At 41.9% G+C, this 14105-nt stretch overlaps 1 protein-coding gene across 1 annotated transcript in view; it reads right to left on the bottom strand.

Moving 5' to 3' along the window:
* Window positions 1-1164: 1164 nt before the first annotated feature.
* Ccdc172 (coiled-coil domain containing 172) overlaps window positions 1165-14105 on the bottom strand; it is a 41798-nt gene continuing 28857 nt past the window's right edge. Inside the window, 2 exon segments of the mRNA XM_052172117.1 lie at window positions 1165-1212; window positions 2600-2691. Coding sequence (XP_052028077.1) covers window positions 1165-1212; window positions 2600-2691 — 140 coding nt within the window.

Below are 14105 nucleotides of genomic sequence, written 5' to 3' on the forward strand. Positions count from 1 at the left end.
GAAACACCAAGCCTCAATCCTCCCAGGCTCAGTTCACACTGTTCCTGCTCCTGTCTCTGAATTTCTACCTACAGTTCCATATGATACGCTGACAGATGACAGTCATATATATGTGGTGGTTGATTCTGTATGTGTGCACAGCAGGACATCCATAGGCCACACCAGAGCCTCACTCTAGACCCAGCCATGTACACAGATGGCTATGAGTGGAAAGAAGTGTGTACATATTTCATTAACATTATACAATAGTAAGATTCTAGTGCCTTGGCCCCAAAGGCAAGTTTCCTATTTTTTTCAAAACTAAGAATATACAACAACAGTTACAAAAATAGTTGTGTCAAAGTAACACTTGCTCTGAAATTAAAGCCTTGGCACTCGACTTTAACCCAAATGGATTTGAGATATTTCTTAACTGGTTATTTAAGGCACTAAACAAACTCAAAGGAACATGGCTCCAACATCAACACTTAACAATTACGACACCCTGTCCTCCCACCTAGCTTGGTCTATGCTCTGACTAAACAGCTCCAATTCTAGTGAAATGCTAGTGAAAGTCCAACAGCTCCAATTGACCCTAGTGAACTGACCGGATCTGGGAGCAGGACGAACCATCGCTGAGAGTACACATGCAGGAATCCCGTGCCTCCTCATGTGAAGCACTTCCTTACTCCCAACAAGGCTGGCTGTCTGGAGGAATGTCTGGAGGTGCCTCAGACTTTGAAGCTCTGTAGACACACACAGGAATGAAAGGCCTCAAATGATTGCTGTTGACAGACATTTGATGATTGGAAAAAGAATAAAATCAAAATACACACTCTTCGCTGGCAGAAATGGCACCAACAAAATTGAATCAATAACCTGAACATTTCTTTCTGTATATGTTTGACAGGACCTAAGGTAAGCGACAGTAAAAAATGAGACAGATAGATCAGAAAGGACAGACCAACTTAAGAAGCCAGGAGTTCAGTGTCTTCTCCTTTTTCTCCCTTTAGAAACTGTGACTTCTTTAGAAATGAGGACTTCTTAAGTAACAAGACAAAACATATTATGTAGGCATATAGTAAAGTCATCACTCTCCTGCATTGCCTGAACCTCATGCTCATGTGGAGATCTGCTTGACAGGCTCCACTCATGTTTGCTTTATGATGTTCAAGTGTGGGAGGCTCATCGGCTTGAGGAGTTATGGTCCTGAGGGTCCTTTGGTGCCAGTGCCTGAAAAGTAAACACGCACAACACATCTGTGAAGGACAGCACACTCTGATGTGAGCACACATCTGTTAAGGGACTGTAGTGGCTATTCCTGGTTGTCAACTTGACTATATCTGGAATGAACTACAGCCTAGAATTGGAAGGCTCACCTATGACCCTAATTTGGAGGCTCAGAGATAAAAGTTTCTGACCTGGATCTTGGCATGGAGACCTTGAATCATAGTGGCTAAGACAAGGAGATCTCTGAGTTCAAGATCATTTGGGATTAAAGGCATGGATGCACACCCCTTTAATCTGGGCCACACCCTCTGTTGGAGACCTACAGCCTTTAATCTGGGCTACACCTTCTGCTGGAGATATATAAGGACTTTGGAAGAAGGAAGATTCACTCTCACTTTTCCTAGCCTGCTTGCTTCGTGGGACTGAGAAACTGCTAGATCCTTGGACTTCCATCCACAGCTGCTGCTGATCATTGTTGGGGAGTTGGACTATAGACTGTAAGTCATTGACAAATTCCCTAACTATATAAAGACTATCCATATGTTCTGTGACTCTAGAGAACCCAAACTAATACAGGGACAGAGCACCCTGATATGAGCACACATCTGTAAAGGACAGCACACTCTGATGTGAGCACACATCTGTAAGGGACAGCACACTCTGATGTGAGCACACATCTGTAAGGGACAGCGCACTCTGATGTGAGCACACATCTGTAAGGGACAGCGCACTCTGATGTGCTGCTTCTCAGCCCAGGGTCTCGAACATGCTAGATGGGTGTACAACTACCCAGCTACACAGCCAACCCAAACTCATTTCTTAAAATGATCATTTACTTAAATTTAGTACAGCAATAATTCTGAGGATTTCTGACTCAGAATTTCCAAAGTTCTTATAGAAATTATGAATCAAAACATAATTCTAACAGTTTAAACAAGCAACTGCTTAGAGTATTTAACGCCCTCTAAGCCATTAAGATACATTGTAGCAAATCCTGCGTTCATTTATACTTAGTCACAGGCAGAGCTCTCACAGGACCTACAGCTCTGAGATCATGGTGGTTTGTAGTAGGAATCTCGGGATTCCATGTAGTCAGCATGGTTCATGCCTGCCAAAAGCTGAGGCGACTAAGCCTTAGACACCAGGGTAGCCGCCCTTCCTTAGCAGAAATGTCTCAGTGGAAGGATGGGAGGTCAGGTATGTTAGCACTCAGTGTGACGCGGAGCTGCCCCTCCACGAGTTTAAAGCACCTTACACCACCTTACAGCTTACGTCCAGACTTTGCTGTCACTCAATTGCTTTTGGGTTTTGCGGAGGTGCAATGCCCTGGTTAAAGCCTGGCTTCACAGCAGACGGCTGGAGAGAGGGCAAGGGAGTAGCAGGGGCTCACCGACTGCAGAAGGTCGACTTCTGTTTGTAGAGCTCTGCAGACACTTTCCATGTCTTCTGCTTTATAGAGATCTAACTCCCCTTTAAGCCTGTCTTAAAGGAAAATTGGTGTTAGTTTGATATTACATTTTTACAATAATTGTATCAATATAGAGTGGCAAGTTTATAGTCTCGAAAAATCAGAATTCAGGTTAAAAACCCAAAGTATTTAGAAAAATTTACACTATGATTCTATATGAACTACATAAAATTTTTTTAAAGAAAACTCCCTTAAAAATAAGGCAGAAAATAAATCAAAGATAAGTCACAGTAATGTAAGAAGTCCTGGTGGGTTAATGTGATGAGAGGGGAGAGCTCTGTCTACAGACTTCTGAGTAGTTCTTCTGAGGAGTTAAACACACTGGTGATTCAGTTGGCTTACCAGATCCTAATACCAAACTTAAGTAAATAAATTACTTGTGACATTTGTTTTTGCTCTAAAATTAAAGGTAACATATAATACATATATAATTAAACTGTACGAGACAGGAATGAAACAGTTTTTATTTTTACCAATTGTATCTTTAAATTTCTGAATAACTTATTGAATAAAAAGATTATTATTGTCTGAATTCAGTGTGGAAATTAGGGAAGAAGCTCTCTTCCATCTCAAGAATAATGACTAGTGGTTTTATCCTACAAAGAAAAACATCAGCCAAAGCCCTGGGCTGGGCGAGGGGTGGGACATGAGGCCTGGCCCTACCTGATTTGTGTGGGTCTGAGGGCAGAAGCCACAAGCAAGAATGCTCTCACCAGGCTAAGCAACTCAGCCACAACAAGGTGACAGTCACCTCACCCTTTGCAGAGCCCCAACCCTTAAGGGAAAGGTGCTTAGATCAGCTCTTCTCCCTGCCACCCAACAATAGCCCAGAAAGGACAGTCCCCTTTGAGGGCAGCTGTAACCACACGCAGACCCACTCGCCTTCCACAGACGCACAGTAAAGAACCAGGTTGCAGTCAACATCAAAAGCACACCGAAAATCCAGTACAGTCAGCAGAGGCAAGAAGTAGGCAACACCCAAATCTTAAAGAACCACAAATCTACACAGAAAACACAAAAAACGGGCAAATAAGTGTGAGAAAACCTTAACCTCTTAACAGGTTATTTGTAACAGCTATCCAGTGACTAACAAGGATATGAAACAGTGTTAGCTGTGTCAGTAACCAGGGACACACCAAGGAGAATACAAGGGGCAGCCAGGGGGCAGGTAAAGGCCATGACATTTCAGAGGCAGGAGCAGGTAGAGTTCTGCAGGAGCTAGGCTAGCCAGCTCAAGGAGGAAAAGGAGAGAGGAGAAGGTGGGGAGGGAGGAGGACAGAAGGGGAGGGAAGGGGAAAAGGGAGGGAGGAGGGATTAAAGGCATGCACCACCACATCCTAGCTTTATTATACCTATTTTAAAATCTTTATACAGCTTACACTGGAGTTTACAGCACACACCTGGCACTGTTTTATCAAGTAATATGATACTACTGCACTTACAGAGATGATTGTTACAGCAATATATTTTCCATTTTCCCCTAACTTTTTTATTCTATTACTGTCACCAGACATTTCCTATATATTATAAATTAATGTATAAGGCTAATATTTGTCTCTGTTGTTTATATTCTAAAGTGACTTACAATCACAAGGAGCTTTTATACTTGCCGATGCCCGGCTGTTCCTGGAGCTAACTCTACCTTCCTATGTGGAATCTCAACCTTCCTCTTAAAACCTTACTGTAGTCTCCAGAGTGGTTTGTACTGTTGAGGATTCCATCAACTGGTGTTTGCCTGCACTATGTTAGCTGGACATCCCTAACAGTCAGTCAGTGTGGCATGTCCTTACACGTCTTCTGGTTACATCATTTCAGCTAAGAGGTCTCATTCCTTTCTTCTTTCCTTCTAGCCAGTGTGTCTTTGTCTCTTTTTCCTCTTCTTTCCTGCATGATTTTCTCTTTATGTCAATTTTTCAGAGACCTTAGGCACCCCAACCCCCACTTAGCTCACACCCTCTTACATCTCAACATAAGACATCCCTTTACTTCTTTCAGCTGTTGGATCTCTTCCTCTAGTGTGAGCATCCAGGGTTATTAAATTGCATCTTATGTGAAATCCTCAGTACAACTCTCTACTGGGCCTGGAATCAATCTTAATTATTTGAGATAAATATGATTCTCTTTTAAGGTGCTGAAACCACTTTGAAATACAAGAAAAGTATCTCTGATAAAAACTTTTAAAACAATAAAGTTGGCATGATACATTTTTTATATAATATACATGTATGTCTAGCCCCGTGTAAGAGTCTTACTTGCCAGTTGTAGTCAGGGAAAGGGACACTTGTTTATCGGCTTTAGTTTTTAATGTTTTCTCTTTTTTTAACTTCCAGATCTTATGAATTTAGTTATTTTCTCTACAGTAATTTTAAATGTATGTACTAAAATATTTTTTTAATCCTCAAAAAATAACTGAAGGCATAAAAGCTGGGAGAACAAAAGAAAAAAACTTCAATTTTCAGATGATACAACTATACATATACAGAATTAGTGAAAATTAGTGCAAAGAAAATAATTTAGGAAGTTGGCAAAATATAAAATTAGTATACCCAAATAAATAGACTTTATTATCATTGATAATGGTGAAGATGACTTTTTCTCAGATAGGAAGTCATAAAAAGGTTAATAATTCCAAGTTAAATCCACTGAATGTGATCACAATAAAAACACAAATATGTTCTATCCCCCTTAGTATGAGGCAAATTGATCTGTGTGTGGATGTAATTTTATGGGGTTTCTGCCCCATTCTAGCCTGTATAGCTCCCAAAGAAAGTTGGTATTTTCATGCTGTAAGCCTAACCTGGGCATGTTCTAAGCCAGGCTAACTCAGCACAGGCCCCAAGCTGTTACTTCCAGCTGAGTCTTGCTGTGTCTGCTCTGCTCCATGTGTGTCCTCAGGGCAATTTTCTCCTGGCCATATGCGCATGGTCCATCCTGCCTCATGGTGACTTCTTTCTCCCCTTTTCCCTACTCCTCCTGGTCCCTACATGAGAACTCCCACCTCATCTCAAGTTCTGCCTTCCTCTTGTCTACTGCCCAGCCACAGGCTCTAGTCTTTTATTGTCCAGTCAGAGATTATTGGGGAGCATTCTTTACAGCACATTTGTTGATACAGTGCCCAAGTCCAGACTGCAACCTGATCTTGGAGGGCAGAACTCAGCATCTGGATGGACAGCATACAAGACCAACCCCAACACTGTAGGTCACATAGAAAAACATCCAACAAGCTCTGGAATGCTGAAAATCAAATGCTAACAAATGCTAACTATTAAATCCCATTGCTAGCCTTTGATAATTACACAGCACAGCAAATGGACAGTTAGTAAGATGGAGACAACATCTCGGTTCCCAGCAGAAGAAGACGGACAACTCCACAACTTGTAAATTGTAAAGGCAAAACTGGATCTGTATTTCACAGCATATCCACTCAAAATAGATCAAATATTTTTATGTTAAAAAGATGAAGTCATACGGGACAGAGCAAAGGCATGGGCAAACTGCTTTATGTAACAGGTGAATATGGCTTGAACTATGAGTCAAATACAAATGAAATTTAATTTAAAAGAAAAGCATTTTAATTAAGCTGTGTTAAAAATTTATATAGCAGATACTATATGTATAAAGATTAATAGGAGCCTATAGTCTACAAGAAATATCTACTATATACATACATATATATGTATGTGTATATGTATGTATGTATATATATATATATATATATATATATATATATATATATATATATATATATATATATATCACAGATAAAGACCAAGTATTTGTCCCTTGATTTCTGTAAAGGAAACACAGGAGGATAAGCCAGAGGCTAAGGACAGTGGTAATATGTAACAGTGAGCAGGAATGCTCAGAAATATGGAAGTAAGGGCAACCCCTCTGTCTGTCTCTTTACACACTGCTTTAACTTTTGAATCATGCTGATGTTTTTAACATCCACCAGGTAAAGTTCAATCGCTCAGCTAAAAGGAAGAGCCATTACTGCCTGGCATGGAATAACATGTGAGTTAAAAGAGCAGAGTGACATACATGGGATGTAGCTCAGTGGTAGAGCACATGCCTAGGACAAGCAGGACCCTGGCTTTACCCTAAATTTTCCTGGGAAGAAAAATAAGAACTAAAACACACTGATAAAGCAAAGAAACGATAAGACATGAGATTCAGTTGAGACAGATTCTGAAGAAAAAATTTGGAAAGGAAAACCTTAATAAATCAAATTAAAATTTCAATGGAGGCTGGGCATGGCGGGGATACCTTTAACTCCAGCACTTCGGGGTGGGGGTCCGAGGCAGGGCTGAGCACCTTTCCTGGCTCTACCAGGAAGCTGGCTGAGAGAGAGCAAGCCAGCAAGCAGTGCTTCTGTTTCATGTTCCTGCCATGACCCCCCTCAGTGATCGACAGTGACCTGGAAGTATAAACCAAATAAATCCTTTCCTCCCTAAGTTTCCTTATGTCAGTATTTCATCACAGCAGCAGAGATGTGAACAGAACAGTTTCTCTGTTGATTTTCACAGGACTTTTTGCAGACCTGACACCCTCTGGCATCAGTCCACACAATGCTAGGATTACAGGTGCGCACCATCATGGCCAGCTTCCTATGTGGGAGCCAGGAGTCCCACCCCAGGTCTCATGCCATGGGCAAGCAGTTACTGAGCCACCTCCTAGCCCCTAGGCTATCTCTTCTACTTTCCATGAGCTTTCCATAGCCTGACTTTCTTCAAGTACCTTTCTGTATCAGTTCATATGGTGACTCTACTGTCATTTTACTTTTAAATGCTAAAGAAGGATTCCTGTTTCATATGTGATTTATTTATGAAAGTGAGTTTGAAAGAGGCACAGTCAATGTCTGATTCCCTTCATCTAGGCCCCACTGACAGGGAGGATCCCCCACTCAGGCCTGTGCAGCTGGGCTGAGAAGGGGCTGGGTTAGGCAGGCTTTCTCTCACTCCAGGTTCTCAGGTGGCCGACCTCATCACCTTTCCCATGTTCTTCAAACAGGGTCTCATTATATAGCTCTGCCTGGCCTGAATCTCACTATGTAGACCAGGCTGGCCTTGAACTCATAGAGATCTGTCTGCCTCCACCTCTTGAGCACTAGAATTAAAGGCTAAAATGTATTTTCTGTCATTGTCCCCAACCACACACAAAAAAGATTTAACAATAAGTACATGAACATGAAAAGATTACTGCAACATTATAGACTGCTTATAAATACTTTTGTTCATTCACATATTATTTGTAAATAACTATCTTTGATAATTTACATATTACTTTTAAATACTATTTTTTTATTTCAGAGATAAATGGGTACATTTATATCAGAATATAACTCTAAAATCAATTGAGTCTAACAGCAAACTTTTCCTATCTTTATGTAGAGCTTTAATAATGACAGCACATGCTGAGACTTTAGGAAACGGGCATCTCTCCCAGCTTGAAGCTCCTCACCGATGCTGTGCAGACACTTCTGTTAGTGAGTAAATGACAATGCTCTACCAGAAAAAGATGCAGAGTTAACAGAAATATTCAACAAATACACAGCTACAAATGATCATGAAAGTAAATGAAAAATTTCATCTATTATGTTTTTAAAAGAGAGACAATGTGGGTTGTGTTCAGATAAAATTATTTGACTAGAATTTTATAGAAACTTCCAAGAAAAGACTTTTTTGCACTTGCCAACTTTGAGTTAATTCTTTAATAATAAACAAGGAACAAATGAATGTATACTATTTTCTAAATGAAGGCTAGTGTCTTAGTTAGGGTTATTATTGCTGTGATAAAATACCATGATGAAGAGCAACTTGGTGAGGAAAATAAATGAATAGAAAATCCATTATCAAAAAGCAGGGCAGCAACCCAGAGGCAGGAGCTGACGCAAAGACCATGAAGGGGTCTGAGAGGTCTTCCTGCTTGCAGGTTTGCTGTCCATGACTATGCAAAGGAGGGGTCTGTGTTGATGTCTGCGGCTCATAGTACTACTAGAGAACAGGAGAACATTCCTGGTCTGAGAAGCCACCCAGGACCATGTAGATATCCAGGCGTGATACAGAACTAACTGTGGCCCTCACTGGCTGCAGCATCCAGAGAGCTGGCCCCGTCTCTTACTAGTGGCGGCCCTTTGGAGACTGGGCCCTGCACCTCACCTGGGCAGCACAGCAGGGCACAGGGGAGCCAGACTCAAGGGTGAAAGCACAGGAGAGCTGGTCCCCAGGTCATGGAAGCAGGGGAGCTGTCCCTGGCCCTCACTGGTGGGAGAGCAGGTCCTGCAGCTCACCTGATCAGCATAGTGGAGTTGGCCTTAATAGCAAAGGTATGGTTAAGGGATACCCGCCCTTCCTGTCACTATTACATAGCCTTATGATTCCTGGGCATTAGCCCACTTTCGGCAAATTTCCTGCAGATTAACACAAACTTTCAAATTAATGCTGTTTAGATGAATTCATGATTTTATAGAATTCATGATTTGATGCAAATAATTTAAGGAAGAGGTTTCAGTTGTTTTGCCAGAAAGATGTAATAAAGTTAGAATCAAGAATAGAATGTGCCCACTCCTCATTATAGTAAGTAAAGTCTACATAATAAGGAAAACAATGAACTTTCATAAATTGCATTAATAAAAGAAATAAGGCTCGCAACAGATGTATGATTAAGGAAAATCATTCTTTCTAAGTCAGGTCCAAGGATGAGGCCACATATGTGCACTATGATAAAACATAGTGAAACTATGCTATGTAAAACTGTTGCTTTGAGCTTATGGTGAGCTTAAGAATAAAACACTGCTTTGAATATCAGCATCCTTCTCTAACTCCACTTTTGTCTAACATTTCATCTATGAGGTAATTTTATAAAGAACTTCTGTCTAAGAAGGTAAAAAAGCTGAGAGAAGAAATAAAGTATGACTGTTGGGGCTCTGCTCCATCCACCAAATGTGTACACACACACACACACACACACACACACACACACACACACATATATATCTGTCTAAATGTATAAACATACATACATATGTATGTGTATATATGAGGTATATGTATGTGTATATATGTATGCATGTGCACTTTATGACATTGAGGGAACAGGTGGTTGGGCTTAACCTGTGTGTGTGTGTGTGTGTGTGTGTGTGTGTGTGTGTGTGTACACATGCATGCCTGCCTTTCTTCCTTTCTTTTATTTTCTCTCTGGTGCACAAAAAGTTCACAAACTCCAAGCCTCCTGCCTGGCCACTGAGGGGCCCTGGAGCCAAAGAGAAAAGAGCCCAAGTAACTAACGTTTTTTTTCTTAATCCCCTGCCGCTATCAGCATGATAATTCCTAGAATTATTGCTAGAAGAACCAGCTTCTGGCCCCAGATAAAGAGAGTTAAATTTCCAGAAGCCACTGCTTTTGGCTCCAGAATAGCAAGAAAGAGTTAAACAGCCAAAAGTCAGCAACTTTGCCCCCAATCTCTGACACCATACTCCTTTCACTGCCTTTACCAGGAAACGGGATGCCAGGCTAGCCCTTGGCAGCTGGGCCAGCCCTGAGGGGGTGAGAGCAGGAGAGCTGGCCCAGCCCCTCAGAGGCTGCAGCACTGGGAGAGTGGGCCCCACACTTCCACTGGGCAGCACAGTGGAGCTGGCTTTAGGGTCATGGGTGCAGGTAAACAGGGTTTGAAAGCATTAGGGCAGGAGAGCTGATCCTACCTGTTGCTGGTGGTGGCACTGGGTGGTCTATCTGTGCAGTGATGGAGATGGTGCAGATAAGGGAGAGCTGGTGGGCTGACCAGAACAGCTGCCACCCAGGCCCAGATCAACAGACTTGAGTTGGCCACCCCAAAATCTACATCATCTGTGAAGTGTTGGGGTGCTTGAATGGGCCAGTCCTATCGATCCAAAGCTGCAGGATCTCCATGACACAGAGTAAAAACAGGATAACTGGGAGGAGTCCTGATGAGGATTCAATATTGATGGTATTACAAAAGCCAGAGGTCTCCAACAAGACCAATGACTCATTACGGTGAACATTCACAAGGGAAGATGTGTGGACAGAGGGATACACGTAGGACACACTGTGACACACTACAGCTTCTACAACAAGATGTTTTCTATGCTTTGTTTTGCTTTTGTTTATTTGTGTGCTTTTTATTTTAGGGGTTTTGTAAAGGTGGTGGACGAACATAAAAGGATGGGGAAATGAACGGGATTGAGATGCATGGTGTGAAACTCACAAAGAATCAATTAAAAAAAAAAACAGACAGGCCATTTAACACACGAAGCTAATCAATTCAAATTAATGCAGAGAATGCACATAAGGCTTTGCCAAATAAAACATCAGGCAGTAAATGTGATCTGACTGTTCTACATACATGTGAATGAATACACAGGCATCCATGTGCTCATGCACATGCACACAGACAGAAAAGTGTATAAACCCCAACAGGTTCTCATACAATTTTAAAAGGTTGTTATGCTTTAAGCTTTTACTGAATTTTTCTTCAATCAAAATATCCTAATCTCATAATTTAAATGCGATACATATTTGGATAAAAATATGTATGTAAAATGCACATTTGCCCGTGCATCTGTTAGAGAGGTTGAGAGCATTTCTACCCCATAGTGTGACTGTGTGTGTCTAGGATCTAGAATCATCATTGTGACCTCTCTGGCCAGCTAAATCATGACTTTCATGGCAGGGGCTACCAAATGACTTTGCTACTGCCTAGAAATGTGCTCAGACTCTCTCATTAGCAGATACAGATTAATTTTTGTGCATTTCCACTGCAAAAGCTCTTCATAAATCCACATTATCTTTTAAGTGTTCAGAGGGGGAAAATCTCATATTGACTTTGGAGATTTCTTTCTAACTCAAGCTTCTTGTCATACCAATCATACAAATACTAGTTATACAACATGTAAGTCACCCAGGAAAGAACTTTTACTGATCAAAGAAAAAGGCCTGCAATACTTAAAATGGTCTATTTTATTTTTTGTACTATTAAGAGTGAAGAAGAATAAGAAGAAACAAAATGCTACCACAGTGGTACACACATGTAATCCCAAGTAGTACACATGTAATCCCAGGTAGTATACATGTGTAATCCCAGGTAGTACACATGAGTAATCCCGAGATAATTGATTTTTACAGTCAACTTGGCTATAGAATGAGACCCTGTCACAAAAAATAATAACAAAAATATATGACTAAGTAATTATGTTGAAGGAAGGGAGGAAGGGAGAGAGGAAAGGACAGAAGGAGGGAGGGAGGAATGGAGGAAGAAAGAAGAAAGACAAATAATTAAGAACTGTGTATTTTGCAGTGAATCTCCAATGACTAACAGGCCTGTCACCATGACAAGTGTGTATCTGGCCCACATGCCTGGACTATGCTACAAAGAAATACGAGGCATTCTAGACTAGTGAGACAGACAGACAGACAGACAGACAGACAGACACGCCTCTGTAGCACAGGATTTAACAAAGCCCAAGCCCTGAGAATCAAAGAGAGAGGAAACCCTCCATAGGTCGTCCATTCCTTCTTTTCCCTCTATTTACTACCACAGTATTGGATTGAAGGTCATACTGCAGCCCAGAATAGAAAAGAGCCTTCTTAGCTGGTACACAGTAAAGACAGACAATGACAACAAATACACACACACACACACACACACACACACACACACAACTATAAGACAGGATGTATAAAGGAAACATGCAGGATATCAACCCAAAAGTGACAGGGAGGGGGAATTGTTTGAAGAAATTATTTCAACAGATACCTGGGAAAGGTTTCTGCTCACTACAGGGTAGGGAAACAGGTAAGTTCAGTAGGAAACTGATCATTTGGGGACAGGCAAGGAAAAGAGTAATTGCAAAGTCTTTAGGTGGGTGAAAACTTGGTAGATTTGAGGTGGCAGAGCAAGAAGGGGCTATGTTGAGGTCACTTAGGCTACAAGGACTATAGGTTTATTATGTTCATTAGGAAGCCAGTGGGTGGCTTCAGTAAAAGCAATGATAGATTGCAGGTTACCAGGATGCAGGTGAGACAAACAGAAAGGCACTATGTCTGAGATCAGAGAGACAGAATGAGTATGGGTAGAGGCAATGGAAATACAAGAGGAAAAATTAAGAAATATCCCATAGGGAAAGTAGCAAAGGATGAAAGTGGACTGGACTGTGAGCTGCTGGGCAAGAGAGTGGGAGACAGGGAGGAACAAAGACTTGGGACAGGCCTGAGACCCACAGATCAACAGATACTGGCTGCTATAGACTGTGTATGAAGGCCTAGGACACAGGCCCAAGACCCACAACTCTACACAGTGGCTGCTATAGACTGTGGGGGCTTCAACTTTTGATAAGGGTTATTTATTTTATTGATCTACTTGTTCAACCAGGGAAATACTGTGTCAGGTTCATTTCTGTATTTCTCTTCTGTTTCATTGAATTCAAGATTAAGACAGAAAGACTTGGGGCAAAGGTTTTGAAATTATGTTTAGATGATGATTGTAACCATGAATCCAAGGCAGTACAGGCAAAATGCGAAGCAAACGGGAATCCATATGGAACCTTAGGGAGATCTGTGAGAAAGCTAATGAGTGAGGAGACACAGCGGGAGTGTGGGAAAGCAAACCTCCAGTTACCTCAGTGTGATGGGGTACACCATGTGGGAGTGTGGGAAAGCAAACCTCCAGTTACCTCATGGTGACAGGGCATGCTATGTGCTGATCTCTGTTCTAAGGAGCTCATACACACTAAGATCCTCTATTTACATCATTGTGTGAGGCAGTCTGTTCTACTGTCAGCCTTCCGCTATAAATATGGAGACTGCGGCATAGGTGATTGCTTGCTCAAGGCCACTGACCTAGCAAGTAGAAATGAGCCTCTAGGCCTGTCGACTCTCACATGATTATGTCCTCTGTCCTCTAGATTATACGAATGGTATTAGTCAATGCGCCACACAAACTTTCAAGGAGCTTTCTGATGAGTTAGCCCTGTTCTGGATTATATGGTAAACCCAGCAATATTCTCCAATCACCTTGTCCTGTACAGCTTGGTCCTAGACACATGACTGGGGCAATGAGGGAAAGAAGACAGGTCAGACAGACAGACACACACACATACACACACAGACACACACCTACAGAGAAGCTGGGATTGGGTGGGCTGTGCATCCTCTGCTGGGACAGCACCAGCTCTAAAAGCAGCTTCTATTAGGCACAGCACTGGGGTGGGGTGAGCTGGTCTCTGAGAGAGGTCTCTAGGGTTGCAGCCTCAGGTTGTGTTACCAAGGCAGAAGGAGGAAGCTGCAGGTGTCAGTTCTTGCATACACTGCTGCTGAGCCTCACCAAAAGGAACACCCGTGCCAGTTGCCATGCCCTTCCTCGCCCCACCTATGTCCCCAGTGCACCCTTACACAGGACCTAACCCACTCTGTGC

This window comes from Apodemus sylvaticus, chromosome 1 (assembly GCF_947179515.1).
Source record: "Apodemus sylvaticus chromosome 1, mApoSyl1.1, whole genome shotgun sequence".
Lineage (NCBI taxonomy): Eukaryota > Metazoa > Chordata > Mammalia > Rodentia > Muridae > Apodemus > Apodemus sylvaticus.